The following is a 19756-nucleotide window of genomic DNA, read 5'->3' as shown; positions in this document are numbered from 1 at the left end:
GGATGACTCTCGGCCTCTCAGATCCTTTTTAAATGCAAAAGAATGTAGGAAATTGCCAGATCAGTTGGTTAATCAGTGACAACTGCAGTAGGTGCACAAAAAGCACGGCCCTTAACAAGAGTAATCAGTTGCGCGGGGTGTTTTTTCAGCGCCTCAGCGGGTCGCCGCTGGCCCCACCTCTTGAATCCCCGGGCCGGTTTAGTGTCAGCTTTGTAAGAGAATGTAATTGCGGGGAGATTTCTTGGTGACTGATGGCAACAATATAAGTCTTCTCCCTGACACCACCTCCCCCCTGGCCTTGCTGAGGCTTTTTGTTCGCCCGGCCGTCGATCTGGCACCGCGGCCGCGAAGCGCTCCCTGCCCACCAAGCCCGTGTGTATGTGCTGCGCTTGTAATGTTCAAACCTCATTTAGGGGTTTGTTAAACGTGCTGCTGTGCCCCTTTATAGAGCTGTTTGCAAGATAACGCTATCAAATATTTTAAAGAGTATTCCTGAAATATTCTTGTGACTGCCATTGTTTCTCTTGCTTATCTAGGGCTATTTTTAGATAAACCTCCTCACATCTGTATGTTAAACTTCTGTTGGGGCAGAGGGTGGTCATATGACCAAAAAAGGCCTCTTAAAATTCCAGGCTACATAACGCTAAACCTGAAGTGTTTCTGTCTTACGCTTGTCCCCTCTCCTCCCACTTCATGTTTGTAATGGACTTAAATGTAAAAAAAAACATTTTCTTTTATTGTTCCTCTGGTCACCTCATTAAAAACCTTCAAGTACACAGTTCAAATAAATGGTTAAAACTTTCCCCTTTTTCTTTGGGACTGGAAAGAAAAGACATGCTGAGGCTTCTTTCTTAATGTAATAGGTGCTGGCTTAAAATTAGCAGTGCCCCGTGTTAGGAAAAGAGTTTGCAGTCCGACTGGTATGGCGAACGCAGAGTTCATTCTCCACGGGAGCATATGATGTAACAACGAGGCTCGGTGGGTTTGCATCAGCGTTACTCCTGCGTGATGCTGTTGTGGTCTCGTATCAGAGCTCCTGTGAACTTGAATGACGTAGGATATTGTTTCCAAATGTGTGGCACAGGCTGAACTCTAGCTGGTCATTCCTGCATCAGCTGCTTGACAGCAACAAGCTGCCAAATATTCGAAGGCTGTTGTGCCCTCAGTTGCCTCTGTTAAAAGCCTGTTCCTTGCAAGAGTACATCATGCATTAAAGGAAATAAAATGCAGTCTGGCTTCTGCTTAACTGTCGCATGGGAAACTTACGATTTCATGGATTTCTTGACCAAAAGATGTTACTGAGCAGCATTCATGGCGTTTAGCTAACTGTACGTATGCAAGAACTGTGACTTCTGAGGAAAAGCATGTCAGGTTTTCCCTCCCACGCCCTTCTCCCAGTTCCTAGTTTAACAAGAGATACTGACTGCCTTACATTTGCTACTGCAAATTTCTGTAAGGGTCTGTTTCTCTAAAGAACTAACTGAATTTTACTGAAATGCATGTGAAATTAAACTTTTCAGAAATGCTTGCACCATATTTTCTGACTCTTCCCACCGAAGCTGGAATACTCCTGGAGTGTGTGAGGTCATTCTTCTCATCCCTTTCCTGGTAGAGGGAAGGAGGTCAAGATTCCTGCCATCCTCTGATCTGGTAGGAACTATACAAACTTATTTTTTAGCACAGCTGCACTGTGTGAAGTGTATACTAGGGAGATATTCTGTATAAAAATAATTTCGTTGGGCATTCGGATGACCCAAGTTTCTTTGGAAGTTACAGTCAGAAATCATGTTGCAATCACTTTACAGATCTGCTCCTCCGTGATCTTCTATAATCTATACGCAGGAGGAGCATACCATGTATGAAGAGTTGTGTGTGACAGCAGTGAGAGCTTAGCATTAAGCACGTAGGTCACTAGGCGTGCTTCCCACAGACACCGTCAGGCACTTGCATAACTGTTCTGGCATCAGCAGCGCTGTTCGCTCAGTAGGTAAATGAGCTGAAAGGTGCAAGTCTTGTCAGCTATCTTCCCGAATTTGAACGTCTTGTCATGACTTTTTTTCTATGTTGTCAGGGTTTTACGTATGTGTGTTAAGATTTTGGTGGATTTTTTCCTCCCAACTTTATTTGTAAAATAAGAATGTGACTTTAATTGTTGTCATTCATGTCACCTACTTCCATGTGGCAAATGCTTAATTTTTCTACCCCAACAGCCAGCAGGAGCTTAGCAGTTCTGAAAAGCAGTTTAAATATGCAATGTTTAAATGCAGATTTAGTAGTCTAATGTTAAATCCCACATTTAGAGGCTCCAGTCTCAAAATGACCTTTGGCATGGCTTTGGTTTTTAGCGTGAGAGGTCTTTTTAGCCTAATTCTTCAAAATAGCATGGTATTTGCAGTGTTTGTCGTATTGTGGTTTAGGTGCATAGTTCCGTTACATGAGTAGCTCATGTATGAGTACTGAGAGAGGTTTGTCTGAGATGTCAACTGATAGCAGTAAAAATATCAACTCTGCATGACACATCTCACTTCAAACCTTGAAACAGTCAGTATTAGCTGCCTTATAATGATCTGTTTTCACATGCTGCATGGTCATCAAGAAATGCTACTAAATTTCTTGTATAGAAGGATCAATAGCTGGATCAAGGAACCTGTTGATTTACAAGAAGTTCTTCTGAACAGCAGAATGTGTGGAGTGCACATGCATCTGTGTGCTGCCCTTGCTGCTTCCTGATCTTGACTGCCTGGATCTGCAGCTTTGGGAGCAAGATTAATGAAGTTCAGGTTTTAGTGTTTGCGGCCCTAGATGGGTTATGCGAGTGCAGCAGCCAGTTTTGTTCCACTCATAAAAGTGAGAAGCTGCCCAAGGCTACTGAGTCCATGTAGCTCTGAAATACTAAGTTGGGCAATGGTTAACTACTGCTTAAATTTGAGATCTAGCTTTTTAGGACTGGAATGTTGCAGACTGGAGTAAACATAAGCTTTGTTTATTAAGACAGCAGGGTTGTTAAGCAATTGGCTGTGTACTGGTAGTTGGGATCATACTGGTGCTGCTTTGAACAGAAACAGATTGTCTAGGCAGTCACAAGGAAATATATTCACTTACTCTTCAGTCTTGGTGCAATCTTTCACATTCAGGAGCAGAAAAGTTACACAATTTTATTGCAGAATCTGTATGGTTTCTTTAAGATGATTAAACCCCAAGTTTGCTGTCTCTCCATGCATTCACACTTATATTCCGCAATCTGCCTTTCTGGGGGTTCATATACCCTCTCTTTTTTACCTGGAAAGTAGTCACTGCTTCATGAATGTCTGATGATTTTAACTTACGTGATAGAAGAGAAGATGAACAACTTTGTATTTTTAAACTATTCAATAAAAAAAACCCCAAACTTTTAGCTGTTTCATGCTCAGTCTTGCTGCTAGTATTGTCTGCTGTCATGAGGAAGTGAATTTTTTAGCTAGAATTGTGGATCAGTGCAGCTTCTACCTTTGTGGGGAGGCTTTGTGTTTGGGACTTTTTTTCTTTTTTTTTTTTTTTTTTTTTTTTTTACCAGCCAGGATTTAAGCAGAGACAATACATTGCTTGTAGTGAAAAAAGCAAAGAAATTACTGCAACTTAAAATAAGACTGTGACTCTCATTACTTGCTCAACTGTTTAGGAGACATCTATCCTGTTAGCATAGAAGGTTGAGAGCTTATTAGGTAATTCTAGCATTGACTGTTTTCTTGTACAAATATTGGTTAATTTATTTGGGCCAGTCTGTAGGTGTACTGTCTATAATTCTTCACTATGTGCTGTTAGCCATATATCCCATCAGAGATGTGACTTCTAATTGGGAAAATAGAAGATTTGGTGAGAGCACTGTGACTGTAAAGGGCTGTGGTCATTAAATTTAAGGCTAAACTTAAATCTGGAGAAATAGTACTACAATTTGGAGATAACTTCTTGAACACGTTCTCATGCTTTGTTTCACGCCAAATAGCTTTAGTAGCATTGATAGCTCAAACATGAAGTCATTTCACACTTCAGATAAAAATGAAGAATTAAAATGATGTACAGCAGCAAACAGTGTTTTTACTCTAAGTTTACATTATGGGTTTGTTTGCATTCAAACTGCGTCAGAAACGTAGAGGTTACTTTTTTTCTGAAAGAGCATGTGCTCAGGAAGCCAGGTGACTGCTAGGTTCCCTAGCACATCTTCTTCATTATGAGGGACAGTCCTTAGCCCAAACTTGCAAGCTGGGATGGAGTCAGCTGGGCAGAAATAAGGTGGGCTTAATTAAACAAACCCCTTACTCTATTGTAATTTGTTTCTATGGTAATAGTAGCAGGTTCTAACTACTGTTACTGGTGTTACCGGTGGCTGACTCTGGCCTGAATTTTGTTAGAAGCTGAAAGCCAGTAAAAGAAGCAGTACTATTCAGATCTGTGCTTGGTGCTTGCAGCCTTGTTTCTGGAGATGCTGTGTTAAGCTTCTTTATAGCAGATAGCAAAGAGAATTCTTCTTTGTGGATTTCAGGTAATTTTATGGCAAAGATTGATTAATGCTTCAAGAGTAGAGCATGCTTGTCTTCAGAAATGGTTCTTTTCAGAAGGCATGATTTATGTAATGAAATGTGTGAAAATTCCTACCTGTTCATAATTCTGTGGCTGTAAATAGGCTAACTGATGGGTGAGATCTTCTACTTGGCTAAGGTGTGATGCTGCCCAGATTACATCAGTGGTTGAGAGGTAACAGTGTCTGCACTATGCTTTTCAGCATTTTCAAGCAAAGAGGCTGGTTAGATGGAGAGTCTCAGTACACACTGATGTCCGGGTTTGCCAGCTCCCGATGCAGCAGGCTTCAGCAGAGGTAGCAGTGGCAGAAGTCCTTGAACAGTTTTAAGTCACTGGAGAGATCATCCCCACAACAGAGTGGTCTGCTCTAGAGCAGTCTTGATACCAAAAGTTAGTTTTGGTAAAAGACGCTCCTTCTCGCCTTGTTGTTGGTCTTCCTTATGGTGTGTTCTAATATTACAGATGGCTTCTGCTTAATATAAAGACAATGAAATAAAAAGAAATAGGTATCAGAGATATGAAGATGGCTCAGGAATTTACCCCCAAGTGATTTAGAGACATAAGTGTTAATATCCCCCAGCCGAGCGCTGAAGAGATTTAAGACTCTGGTTTTAAAGGTGACACTCAAATGCTATTTTAAGAGGAGTGATAAATGCTTGTGCTTTTCCTCTTGCCCTCTGCTTCATGCTGTAGAAGGTCCTCTTGACAATGGCTACAAGAAGTGTAATAAATGTGCTGATATTTTTCCCTAAAACTTGTCTGGGACAAATTGCCTTCGGTTAAAATAGTCTAGCCTGGCGTTTTGCACCCAAAGTGACTGAAAGCATCTGTCCTCCGCAACAAAATGCAAGATATGAAAGTACACACTTGTGAATGTTCTCTTTGGTCACCGATTAAGGAAAAGTTGGTATCTGTAAGTACAGTCACGACTAAATTATGACAAGGATGCAAAAATAGTTTTTATTTGCTACATGGATGGGCTTCCTTGACTATTATCTTAAAGTTTATTTTGAGATACAAGACAGACCATTTAAAGTTCTGATCTTAAGAAGAAAAGAGACTAGTTCTGTCTAACATTAGACATTAACTAGTATTAGACTAGTTAGTATTAGATTAGTTCTGTTAATAAAAAGTATGTCCAGACAAAAATCTTTGGAGTTGTTGTTGTGAGAGGATAGGGGACACATTTCAGAACATGCCAGTCTTCTCTGGGGAAAACCTTAACAGGAACTTTTTTGAATCTAGTCTTTTACTGTGTGTTGCTTTCTTGTTTTTTCCCCAAGTCCAAGTGTGTACCCTGTTAGGTTAGCATTTTATCATTTAAATTCTTTCACTATTACTAATTCTCCTTCAAAATTACAATTCTGGAGAGAACAAAACTTCAATGAGGTCTTCTAAAGTGCTGTAGTTGCAGTTAGTAGCGTGATTGCCTGAAGATGAATAATGGACTCCAGTGATAGTGTTCCCTGTTATCATCATGAGAGAAATTAGGATATGGATTGAGAAATCTACCCCCATGATAGAATGAAGCTTTTGAATTTAGTTTACTTACACAAATTGAGCATATAGTTTTGCTTAAATGGAAAGCAGCAGCATCTATTTTGGTTTACAACTTCATTAAACTGAGATAAATCGTATGTTTAAAAAAAAAATAAAATAATTATTTCCTAAATGCTCAGTGTCGGGGTTTGGTGTGTTTTAGAGGGTCATCTGTGTGCATCTGAAAAATCTGTTGTCCGTATAACTAACTTTAGTCCATCGTAGGACTTGGTGCTTCTGCTTGCTCATCTGATTACGCAGCTCAGGGGAATAAGGTTAAGGACATGCTGTTGGTAACTGGAGCGTTTTCAGGGCTTTAGTTCAGCAGATGGGCTGCTTGGCTATATTCATACATCTGCCTACCTGCTGTGGCAGCTGCTGCTGCTGCATGTTGTGTTCTTTTGTTCTGTTCCACCCAAGAAAGGAGCACTAGGAAGTGCAGTGAATGGATTAATTTAAGGTTAAGGCTAGTGTTTTGCTTGCTTCCTAACTCTCTATCACAATAAAGCTTCTGATAAAGCTAATGAATCCTTCGTAAAGTGAAATAGATTTTTAAGATGTATTTCAGGGGCTGAAACTAGCTAGCATTGTCTAAAAAATAGTCAAGTACGGTTTTTATATATTGCCTGATGTTATTTATTTCAATATCTTCCTCTCTTTCTCTCCCTTCCCCCGCTTCTTCTAGGAGCAGTAACCAGACTTTGCCTGACACTGCGTGGTCCAAAAGAATTAAGGAAATATGGAATGACATGAAGGAGATTAGTTGAGGATTAAAGGCTTTGAGGACAAAACACCTCGCCGAGGTGAAGCACAGACTAGCATTCTAGTTGTAGCTCCGAGGAGCTGTGTGCTGAAAAAAGATGGCAGATCCAGGAATGATGAGTCTGTTTGGAGAAGATGGGAATATTTTCAGTGAAGGGTTGGAAGGTCTTGGAGAATGTGGGTATCCTGAAAATACAGTGAATCCTATGGGGCAGCAAATGCCCATGGATCAAGGATTTCCATCTTTACAGTCATCTCTTCATCATCCCCCTGCAAATCAAAATCAAGCCAAGTTGACCCATTTTGATCACTATAATCAATATGAACAGCAGAAAATGCACCTGATGGATCAGCCGAACAGGATGATAAGCAATGCCCCTGGGAATGGTATAGCATCTCCTCATTCACAGTATCACAACCCTCCAGTTCCTCAGGTTCCTCACGGCAGTGGTGCTGGTGGTCAGATGGGAGTCTATCCCAGCATGCAGAACGAAAGACACGGGCAACCCTTTGTAGACAGTGGCTCCATGTGGGGCCCACGGGCAGTTCAAGTGCCAGACCAGATACGAGCACCATACCAGCAGCAACAGCAGCAGCAACCGCAACCGACACAGCCGCCGCAGGCACCCTCCGGCCCCCCAGGGCAGGGCCATCCTCAGCACATGCAGCAGATGGGAAACTACATGGCTCGTGGTGATTTTTCAATGCAGCAGCATGGGCAGCCGCAACAGCAGAGGATGAACCAGTTTTCTCAAGGCCAAGAAGGCCTCAATCAGGGAAACCCTTTCATTGCCACCTCAGGACCTGGCCACTTGTCTCATGTGCCCCAGCAGAATCCCAGTATGGCACCTTCTTTGCGACACTCAGTCCAGCAATTTCACCACCATCCCCCCGCTGCTCTCCATGGAGAATCAGTAGCCCACAGTCCCAGATTCTCCCCTAATCCTCCCCAGCAGGGTGCTGTTAGGCCGCAAACACTTAATTTTAGTTCTCGGAGCCAGACGGTACCCTCACCTACTATAAACAACTCAGGGCAGTATTCTCGATATCCTTACAGTAACCTTAATCAGGGATTAGTTAATAATACAGGGATGAATCAGAATTTAGGCCTTACAAATAACACTCCAATGAATCAATCTGTACCAAGATACCCAAATGCTGTCGGATTTCCATCAAACAGTGGTCAAGGACTAATGCACCAGCAGCCCATCCACCCTAGTGGCTCACTTAACCAAATGAACACGCAAACTATGCACCCTTCACAGCCTCAGGGAACTTATGCCTCTCCACCTCCCATGTCACCTATGAAAGCAATGAGTAATCCAGCAGGTACACCTCCTCCACAGGTTAGGCCTGGTAGTGCTGGAATACCAATGGAAGTTGGCAGTTATCCAAATATACCCCATCCTCAGCCGTCGCACCAGCCCCCTGGTGCCATGGGAATTGGACAAAGGAATATGGGCCCCAGAAACATGCAACAGAATCGTCCGTTTATGGGTATGTCTTCAACACCACGGGAGATGGGTGGGCACATGAGACCAAATGGTTGTCCAGGTGTTGGCCTTGCAGATCCACAAGCAATACAAGAGCGACTAATATCTGGCCAGCAGCTCCCTAGTCAACAGCAGTCTTTTCAACAGCAAATGCCAACCTGTCCTCCCATGCAGCCTCATCCAGGGATGCATCATCAGTCTTCACCACCCCCACATCCTCATCATCAGCCTTGGGCACAGCTTCACCAGTCACCACAAAACACACCACAAAAAGTGCCTGTCCTTCAGGTAAGCTACTTCCAATGAGTAGAAAATGTTTTACATTACTGTAAGTGCGTTTCAGGATACTCCTGTTTGACTCCCCTGTTTGTTACTGGTTATGTGGCTTGCTTGGTGCACAGAAGCTGAAGGTAAAATGAAGTTCAGATAGCTTGCTAATGTTCTTACAGTAATTTTTACAGGATAACATTATGGAGAGACCAAAATGTGATACAGCAACAAGACAAGCTGAATAGTTGGGGGTTTTTTTGTGCTGGTTCCTTTGAGGGGAAAATGGAAAGCATATGTGAGAATTGTCATTTAAACTATTAATTTTTGTATTCGCAACTTGGAGAAAGAAGTGTGTATTATAATGTGTGTGTTTTGGCCAAACCGAGGGTTTTCTTTAAATCCTAAGGGAATGTTTTGTGGTTTTAAGTTAGAGCTGAGATTTTAACATGTGAAAAAATTTCAGCACTAAGTAATGCAACTGAGAAGTGACGGGGCAACAGTTTATGCAAGGAGAAGACAGCAGATGTGAATCATGGTCTGAAATAAAATCTTGAGGCTTAAATGAAATCTCAGATAGATAGAAGTTTTATTTTCCTGAGTCTCTAGTCTGGTGGGTTTTGATGAAAATGTGTTGCTTCCACATCATTTTTCAATTAAAAGCTAAAAGTGGTAAAACAGCTTGATCCTCTGCAGCTTAGCAGGTTTGACTACATGCTAGCATGTTAAGCTTCAGCTGAAAAAGTGTCTTTTGGGATCTTCACATTTGCTATTGCTTGTCTCTGGCTCGAGTAGTCATCATTCAGAGGTTTTGGTACTGAACGAATAGGTGGTCAAGGTATCAGAGGTTTAATTTTATTGCTTTTTTTTAACCCAGTCAGTAATTAATGCCAAGTAGTTCTGCCCATAAATATTTGGAGACAATTGTTGGAATGCAGTCATAATGATACGATGCTACAATAAGCTTAATAAATCATAAAAACAGCTGTCCCAGGCAGTGTCCCAGGCCTGTGCGGGAAGCAGCTGCTCGGCAGTCCCCTCCACTGCTGCCTGCCGGCTGCTCCTGTTCACCGCGCCGCACAGCGTGAGCTGGCTCTGGGAATCAGATGGATGTGCCGCAGAAAGGCAGCTGACAAGGAGTGCTACATGGAGCAGCTCAGCAGCTGGGAGAGGCTTCCACATTCCCCCTGGAAAACAGGAGGGAGGAGCGCTGGAGGTGCCATAGGGTTGGGAAGCTCTGGGGATGGAGGTCAGGAACTGAGCTGGCCAAGGGGAGGGACACTGTATTCCTGTGAGGCAGGAGGAAGATCTCCTCTTGAAGGGGCAAAGACCGTCCTTCTCTCCCCTGCCCCCCTCACAACTGGTGTGAAATTTTATACCTGTGTTGGCCCTTCTCCCCCCACCTCCAGCACAGGCTTTGTTTGGAGAACCTAAATTACAGTTCTCGCATGCATGTGGAGTTGTGTGTTCCTCCTTGAGAAAGCAGCTCTTGACAATGCCTCTTGTGTTACCAACTGTGCGGGTAAGCAGGATGAAAAAAGGAGCGAATTCAAAACTACACAAAAAAACCCAGGAGAATGAGTAGGTATTTGGAAAGGAGGTAACAACAGCGTGGAAAAATCAGTACAGGAAGACTGGGGTTCAGAAAAAGTAGTACAAGATGTGGTTTCTACCCTGAAACACATCTAAGCAGAAAAAGCTTGAAGGAAAATTGTAGAAATGGTAACGTAAGACCTCTAAGAACAAAACAGAACAAAACCCAGTGTCACTGGGATCTTGCACGACCAGTGATGGGGGACTGTGTGGGAAGGGAAGACTTGGGATTGACTGTGCCCTAGAGCTGTGCTGTTCTTCACTGGCATTAATTCCTTGTTTTTGTTTGACCATCCAGTAAACCTTTTTTTGGCAGCAAGAGGTGGTTTGGGAGGAGAAGGTTTCCTTGTAGAGTGGACAGGCTTGTTAAATGTTTGTGGGACATTCATTTCCCTTTAGTCAGTGAAGAGGTAAAACACAAGACAGCTCAACCCTTAAATGAGCTATGCAACCTATTACAAAGTTCTCAACTGCAGATGAATAGCTTGAACAAAGGTAAGTGCTGAAACTAAATAATTAGAGGAAAACCACATGATAACTCAAGTTATTTGATTAAAATCAGTAATTCAAACAGTTGTAGCTAGCCAAATAATGTCTCTGTTAGCATACATCGGTTAAGGTTTTATTTGGTAAAAGTTATTGTTAACATACCTTCCCATTAAGTAATTAGCTTGAGACCTGACTGTAGCAATGAAACTCTTGACAGGCAGGCATTTCCCCCTTGAACACTGTTTGGATGAAATAAATATTGTTCAAGTCAGTGAAAACTCAGCTCCTCCCCAGCCTCTGGGGAAAATGCAGATGTGTGGAACCTCTGCTCTTCAGACTGAATACAGAATTTGTAGCTCTCCTGTCTGTGTCGTGGTTTTCCCTTCATGTCAGTTGGCAGAAAACTGTTCACTGAAGAACAGTTATTTAAATGACTGGTTTGTTTTTATTTGTATAAAATGTATCAACAAAATGAATATAGTCAGGAAAATGGAAATCACTATGTACTTTTAAATCAACAGAAGCCATCTTAGTAATTATTTTTCAGTGATTTGAAGCTAGCCTTATCATGGGAAGGCTGTGATACTTGTGGTTAACCAAATTACTGTTTTGTTTTTAGATATGTTGGAAGAAAAGCGAAGTTCTTTTGTTTTTAACTTGAAAGAGTTTGCCATGTTGATTCTAGGCCTTGTTATTTCTTTTTTTTTTTTTTGTGTGTGTGCAAAACTGCAAATTATTTTGGCTTGGAGACAGAACTGATGATTAACAATTCAGCTGGTTTAGGTTAATAGCTGAAACCTAGATGTGGTTATTAAGACCTCCTTAGCAGTGAGGTGCTGGCTTCAGTGCAGTTTGATAGATGTCATAAGAACCACTGTAGGACTGCGGCAGTGTGCTTGGTGTTTCAGGCCCCCTCTTGCAACATTTTTCAGCAAAGGCTTTTGGAAGAGCTTCATGGCCATAGGGTGGGAAGGCGGGTTCTGCTGTGACAGAGTAATTGGCCACAAGCAAGGAGTAGCTTGCTTGTTTTCACAGTAGAGGCATCTGTGTTGGGCTTGTGCTCTCCAAAATGCTCATAAATGATCTGGAGAAGTGTGAAAAATCAGATGGCAAAGTTTGCTGCTGCTATTAACGTGCTCAAAGCCAAGTGGCAAGAGCCTGATGATAATGAAACTAAATAATTAGACATAGAACAGGAATGTCAATCGCTTGGTCGTAAGCTGTGTAAAAGTTGAGACAGGGCCAGGGAAATTTAGGTTGGACATGAGGAAAGATTTTTTCACTGAAAGGGTTGTCAAGCACAGGAACAGGCTGCCCAGGAAAGTGATGGAGTCCCCATCCCTGGAGGTGTTTAGAAGATGTGTAGATGTTGTGCTTAAGGACATGGTTTAGTGGTGGCCTTGGCATTGTTGGGTTAATGGTCAGACTTGATGACCTTAAGGGTCTTTACCAACCTAAAAGTCTATGATTCTGTGGTGCCTGGGCAATGAAATGACAGGCAAAAACCTCTCCTTAGGAGGAGGGTCTTGGTGTTAGATGGCTATCTGGAAATGTGTTAAGACAGTCAAAGAAATGAAATGGTAGGAATTGTTATGGAAGTAGTAGACAGCAAAAAGAGATTGTTGTCATGTTGCTGCATGTATGTGTGGGATGTCAGTGTGACAAGTGCTGTGCAGCTCTGGGTCCCTTCCTCAGGCCTCAGAAAATACAGCAGCACTTGAAAAAGCACAGAGGGGAGTGATTGTGGGGTGGGGGCTAGGAGAGAGATGGTGAGAGCCTCTAGAATTGTGAGTGATATGGGTGCATGAAGAAGTCGAGTGTGGTTGTCACCTGTTTTGTCTCCTTGAATTCTTTTCAGGTGTTCAGCACATTACCAGGTGGTGAGCTCAGAACTGCCACAGTAAGATGCTGGTGGCTGAGATGTGCAGAAAAATGCATCATCATTTGATAAACATGAAGGCACCACATTTGGCTCAGCGGATCTGTGCTGTAAATAAGCGGCTGAGAATTTGTTATTGGGCGCACCTACTATGTGCATGTCCCATTCTTGCACCCTTTCTACAGTCTTCTATCAGGGAGGGGATATCAGGTTAGACAGGCCTCTGGGGATCTAATGCTGTGCTGTTGCTCTTATCTTTTGTTATTTTCAGAGAATTGTGTTAGTGACAGAGCAAGCGTAGTTTTCCCTGCCAAAAATAGGCTATCTCGGGTGTGTTGTTATACATAACTTCTGATTTACCCACAGCTACTGTGTGGGCTTGAAGTTTCAAGTCCTGTTCAGTAATCATGTTCCACAAATGCCATCTACATTATTTATAGTCAAACGTAGGAATACTTAAATGACAAACAGTTATGGTACAACCTCCGTGCGTGACTAAATGGTAGAGCTCAGTGATGGCCACCAACGGTGTTGAAGGATGCTGGGTTACGGTGTCCAGCTTCTTGTGGAGAAGGAATTCGTTTTGTGTGTGTTGCTGGTTCACTGCCAGGTTTACTCTGCTGGCCTTACTCTGTGGGCATGTGACTTTGCTTTAAATCATAACTCATAGCCGTGTTTGGTATGAACACATTCCTTTGAAATTTCCTGCCCTCCCTCCCTCGCAGGGGAAGAGGCAGGGAAAGTCGTGCTGAGTCACCAGCTGGGTCACCCCTGTCACAGGCTCTTCTTGTGCTTTCAAACCCTGCGTTGCTGCCTCAGTTTAATTTATGCTTGGATGTACCTGAGGGGAGAGGGATATTAACGAAAACTCCTATCAGCTGAAGTGGTTTGACACAGTATTCTAACATGGCAGAGTCCCGGTTAAGTCGGTTACCAGGCACACCAAAGTTAAATCGACTTTGTTCTTAGTATTTGATTGTTTAAATGCCCAAGAGTAGCAAGAAGAGACCGATTCCTTACTTATTTTCTTACTGTCTTTACATAACCAATAATCCTTCAATGTGTGTTCTATAATTTTATTTAGTAAGAAATTGTATCATTTCAGGTGGTTAGGATTTTCCCCATAAATTATTATTTATAAGCAGTGCCCTGCAGCTCCAGATACAACTGTTAGCTTTTTCATCCCTTGAATATTCAGCTTTTTGAGTCTTTTCCTGTCAATAAGTAGAAAAACTCACATTAAAAACAAAAACAAAAAACACCAGCCAACCAAACAAAACAACTTATAAACACTATTGGGTTTTTTTTGGTTTGATACAGGGGATACTTCGCATTGCTGCTAGCTTGACTTTAGGGGTACCATTTGTATGAGTTCAGCAAAGTCTCAGGGCTGCTCCTGGAAATTCTAATTTCCCTCTTCAAGTGTTGACAGACCAGCAAACCAACATATGTTGGTAAGATTGTTGGAGGTGCAAGACTAAATGGAATGGAAAAACCACTAATGCTGAACCTTGATGATTTAAATTGTGTATTATTTTTATATGTAGGTAAGCATATGTATCTGTGTTTATGTAAATTATATGAAAAAACCCAGACCACATTAGAAATTATGGAGAATGATGAAAGAAAAGCTGAGAAGAAAATCCATAGTACTAATCTAAAAGTAAAGGCTGATAATGGTAATTTTTTTCTTAAAAGTTTACAGGCTTCTGTTGTGTTTTGTTGAGGCTCTGAAGAACTCGTGTATTTGAGCAATGTATGCAATGTAGTTAACCATTTGAAGAAGACCATTGAAGCTATCTTTGGTTCAAAGTATAGAAGTTATTTTACCACTGTGGAATAGAATAGTCTGTTATGCTGATAATATAATCCATCTGTGAGTGAATTCACATGCAGATCTCAAAGGATATAATAATGAGTATGAAATACCTTGCCTAACTAAAGTTCATGTTCTAAAGTTCTTCAGATATATGCCAGTCTAACAGTTAATATTATACATATCTAAAGGCTTATTTCTTCCCCACCCTTGAGAAGGCTGTATGTACTTTATAAATCAGGGGTTGCAGTGATTCTGCAATGAGAAGGCCTTTGGGCCACAGACTTGTTTTGAGGTGGTTTTGCTATGGACTTTTACTACTGTCAAGGAGGTACAGGCAAGTTCCAAGAATACTTCTTCCCTCAGGTGCCACGATTTGACTGTGATGAAAATAATTGTGCCATTAAGTTATATCCTGGAGTTTTGGGTAAAGCCAGTTTGCAGCACTAGCGTAAAAAGACAAGTCTGCCTCAGCATACTGATTCTGTAGGCTGAAGAGTTAGCAGACTTGTTTTTCAGCATGAAGATTTTGAAAGTTTCTTTGATATGTTGGTGACCTGGATGTGTTTTTTTTTTTTTTTTTAAATCATTAGTATTATCTGAAGAATCACCTAACTAGAAATACGTTTAAGTTTACGCTACTGTTCAGTACTTGGAACAGTGTTCTTATCTGCTGATGGTCACTTCCAGTGGGATTTGGCAAGCATCTTATTTTCCCATGACTGAACACATTCTCCTATTTTATATTTATTTGGACAAATTTAAATCTGTTGTTTCAGAGAAGCTTTTTTTTTTTTTTTTCATGACTGAAAGCTGATAGTCTGATACAAACCCTCATGTCTGTATCATCATCAGCCTACATAATGACAAGGCTGGAAAATTGGGGCAAATGAAAGGAGAAACCGTTGTTTATTTTCTTTTTATTTCTTTAACTGCAGCAGCAATCTTAATAAGGGACAAGTTCCAGGCAAAGTAATAATTTCCTGCCTTTTTATGATGGATCCTCCTCTTTGTCTTCTATCCTTCTCTTACATGTGGAATTTGAGGAATCTATTTGGTTTACACTAATTTGCCTTTGCTTACATCTTGAATGCAAGTGTCACAAACTTGCATAAGTGTCCTTTCTTTTTTCCTCTCTGGAGAATAAATGTCTCAGTTCCCACTACGATGGGACACAATCACTTTGAAGTTTGATTTTTTTGTCTGTAGAGGTTGTTTTCTCCCTCACTTCAGTGAGCCAGTGCTTTTCACTTTTGAATTTTCAGATTTGAATTACAATGAAGGAGCTGATGACCAAACAATTATGAAACTAAAATCCTGGCATGGTACTTTGACAAAGGGATGGTCTCACCTGCACAATGTATCAGGATGGATGTAGTATCCCTTCTGTTCCTTTATTGCCTTTGAGAGCTTTCCTCTCTAGGTGTCAAGGTTCTTTTAATTGTATAGAGATACGCATTATACAGATGGTAATGTGGTCTGGATTTTGGGAACAAATTGCTGTTTTGTTTTTTTTTCTTTAGAGATGTCATCTATAAATATTTGGTACCTTGTTTTGTCCACAGAGTTGTAAAGTTTGGTAGCTAGGGAGCAAGATTAACACCCTTGAATTTTTCATGGTGATTAAAGCATCTGTCTGTACAGATCTTCCTTTGTTTGCAGGTGTGGTTTAAAGATGGTGAAGCTGTTTCTTGGGAGCTGGTAGGAGCAGAGTGGGAAGCGTGGGCAGGAAGCAGTGATGAGGGAGGAGGCAGCGAAAGGTTGAGCTGAGCTGATGGAGCAATGTTGAGCAGTAGGAACAAGAAGAAATGGCCAGTGTCTGGGTTAAAATAGGGACAGAGAAATTTAGGGAGTCACCCCACCTCTCCTGCGCCAGCTGCTTTGAGTCACCTCTGCTTTTAAACCCTTGCCAGAAGCAGCCATTTGGTGCAGTGGTGCCTGTTCCTGCTCTGCATTGCTGCTTCAGGGTGCACCTTTGAGTCACTGCTGTGGGCAGACAGTCCACTGACAGCTTCCTAGCATCGCTGTGTGAACTCAGTAACTCTCAATATCTAATCTGCTTAAAAAAATAATCCATGCAAATGAAGGTGACTGAGGTCTGGGATACAGAACCTGAGCTCTGTCCTTGCATCAGCATGCCTGAGTGTTTGGTGAACTGGCTTATCTGGCCAGCTCGCTTCTGGCCAGGTCACGCATCTTTTCACTGTGCAACCACGGGATTACCCAGGATGGTGATGTGGGAGTGGGAATGCGTGGTGGGAAAAAAGGGGGATTGCCTCTTCCTCTGGCAGTGAGCTTTCTGGCCCTTTAATACCCTCACATAGCTCAAGGTTCTGTAGCACAGCCCTTGAGTCCTCCCTCAAACACTGTTAAATTGAAACTTCCATTAGAAGTCAAAGCTTTGTCTTGTTTCATTGAGTTAGTGACAAACTGGTCACATTCCAACTTATCCCCAAATTTTTTTTAGCTATCCTTTTTTCACACAAATATGAATGATTTGATTTCAGAGGTATGTTTTTCTTTAGGGTTTTGGGGATTTTGGGGTGTTTTGTTTTTTTTTTGTTATGCCATCTTCCAACTGAACTATTTGCAGCTGTTCTGTTACTGAAGAGATGAAAGAGCATCCCCTTTCTAGCAAAGAGAGGTTGGCATAATTGCATTAGATGTGCATTGAAATAAGGGAACATGCCTCCAATACCTGTCAATGAGTTATTTTCCTTGAGCACTCAATGGGATTTTTTTCTTCAACATAGAGAATAGTTTAGAAGCATGAAAAGTTAGAAATAAAAAGACTAACTTCTAAGTCTTCTTTATGAAGAGACAGAATGGAGGAATAGGATGGCTTAGTAATCTGAGTGTGGGTTTGATTTATCAGCTCTGGAATTTGCATTCTTTCTGATTTTACTGACCTTGATATATAACCTATTTAGTTAGAATTTTCTCAGCTACTGGGCAAGGTTGGTAATAGTGTTGCCCCGTTCATAAAGAGGAACATGTAGAAGATGGGCATAAAAATTGTAATTTGTGCAAAATCCAAATTCATAAACCTCCAGATTCCAGTTTTTACTTGGAGATCTGTAACTCTTACTCATGCCACTTCTCTGCTTTCCTTGTCACTCCTTCCAGTATTGCTCTTACGAGTTTAGCTCTAGAAGACAGAGATGACTAGTCCAACACTTCAAAGCAGAAATCGTACTTCTTGGCTAGGATCTTGGCGTTTGTGGAGTTTAACCTGAGAGTAGTGCAGTTACACACGATGTTCAAGAGAACAAGTGGATCTCTCTTTAATTTTCCACTGTTTGGTTGGGAGGAATCTTTGTTCCTTTGCTTCTGTTGTTCCATCACCTGTTCATCCCTGGATCAGTACCAAGGATCTGTGTGCATCTCCCTCCTGTACTTCTCCTCAGAGGTTTTATTTTACTAGCCAAGCTTAGGAGACAGCAGGTCATGTATTACTCTCAACAAGCATAAAACCTAAGAACTTTCAGGTAGTTGGCTCATGTTGCATAGGTTTCTGCTGTATAAATTAAACGTCAAGAAATCTGAACTTCTGGAGCTTGGTAGGTTTCTGTGGAATACTGATCTTTTATTTTTGGAAAAATGCAAGTATTTGTTTTTCGGAGTGCAACACATATTTGATGCTGTATACTGAAGACTGTCTGTGCTATATTGACATAACATGTTGATGGGAGTGTCAAACTCTTAAGTTTCATCTCTCACTTTCTTATTTTGTGAAATGTAAACTCTTGTTATTCTAATCAGAAGGGAAATTTTCCTATGTAAGACCAGAGTTCCCAATGGGAATATATACCCACCTACAATAGACTTCTTTCTTAAAACAGACTGAGTAATCAATTGAATCAGAAAAACATTAGCCACTTTTAATTGCACTAATTAAATTGTGTTTTATTATGTATCTGTAATGCCCACAACAAAAAGAACATAATGATAACAGTAACTGAGAAGTTAATACACAGATTTTTGGCTTTAGTGTTCCTGTAAGAGAAGAGAGAGGACTCGTAACAAACTTCCTACTATCTAGTAGTCAGTATCAACTCCGTTTTTTCCACTCTCCTTTTACATCTCCTTTCTCTCCAGATGGCCCTCCATCCACTTGCATTCTGGTACTTCATATCTTTTTTGGCCCTGCAAGGCTCTGATAACTGTGATAATACTGTAATTTTCCTTACATGTGAGTGCTGAATGATATGAAGTGCTTTATTTTATTTTTGGAAGAAATCTTTTTGTACCAGCCAATTGTTGCTAAATATAGTGGGGGGCTTATAACACACAGTGCATGTTTGAATTTAAAGCGACACCTTACCAGAAAAAGTTGACATCACAGTTTACTTGTACAACTGTATATGGAATATATAGCCATTAAAACTAGTTTAAAACTTTGAGCTTTGTAGTTGTTATTCGTATCTCATGTGGTTAATGGGATATTGCAAATGTTTACTCGGGCAAGCATTGTCTGTTGTGGACACAGGGATAAACACCTACAGTACTGGAAGACTACTTAGTTCTAAGTCTTTCTGCTGTAGCCTCCTTTGAAATACTTCAGGAAAACTTGTTGAAAACCAGGTAATTCCGTAAATAAGGCACTGGACTGGGATTCAGGGAGCTTTTGCTGTCTGACACAGGTTGCTTGTTCCATGTTTGTATTGCTGTTGGGTGTGCTTGAGAGGTGCCCTGCAGCAGCGGGGAGCAGGGGACGGCAGAGCCGTTCCTGCAGTTCCCTGTTGCACTGCACAGCAGCACTGACAATGTAACTTGGAAACTGCTACTGGCAAGGAGGGGTAAGTTATAAAGGCTGTCTCTAGACACAGCTGTCTGGTTATAATAGTACAATATAAACCAAAATTTAGACCTGATACTGCTGTAGGCACATGCGATTTAAGACCTCCATATAGAGATTTTTTACAATTTACTACATATAGATTGTGTAAAGCACGGCTGGAGTTAGGATACTAAAGATATCTGCACTAAAGATAAGGTATTTAACGTTTCATAGAACAGTATTAATCAAATTGGTTGGAGAACTGCAGTATGATTTAGACATTATAATTAAGACTTATCTCAATTGGTACTGCTAAATGATGTGTTTGTCCACAGAGAAGGAAGTGTGGGGTTTTTGGTTGGGTGTTTTCTGTCTTTTTTCCCTTCCCATCCAGTTCTAATGACACTTTCCAATTTAATTTTTAGTTTAGTTCAATTACTAGAGAAGCTGGGAAAAGGCCTACTTGTGAAATGCCACAAATAACATATTCAAAGGCTTTTTCATTTGTTGCTGTGACTGAAAAACTAGAGTTTGAGAAGTATCTTGGGCTCTTTGACATAAACACATCTTGGGCAGCATAC

General features: G+C 41.2%; 1 protein-coding gene across 1 annotated transcript in view; it reads left to right on the top strand.

Moving 5' to 3' along the window:
* Window positions 1-6956: 6956 nt before the first annotated feature.
* LOC104401380 (chromodomain-helicase-DNA-binding protein 7-like) overlaps window positions 6957-19756 on the top strand; it is a gene marked incomplete at its 3' end in the record, with an annotated part of 31266 nt that continues 18466 nt past the window's right edge. Inside the window, exon 1 of the mRNA XM_010014861.1 lies at window positions 6957-8639. Within this exon, the coding sequence (XP_010013163.1) occupies window positions 6957-8639 (1683 nt within the window). The remainder of the gene's footprint in view (window positions 8640-19756) is intronic.

This window comes from Nestor notabilis, unplaced genomic scaffold, assembly GCF_000696875.1.
Source record: "Nestor notabilis isolate BGI_N333 unplaced genomic scaffold, ASM69687v1 Scaffold22125, whole genome shotgun sequence".
NCBI classification, from domain to species: Eukaryota; Metazoa; Chordata; class Aves; order Psittaciformes; family Psittacidae; genus Nestor; species Nestor notabilis.
This window is presented reverse-complemented; position numbering and strand designations above follow the sequence as displayed.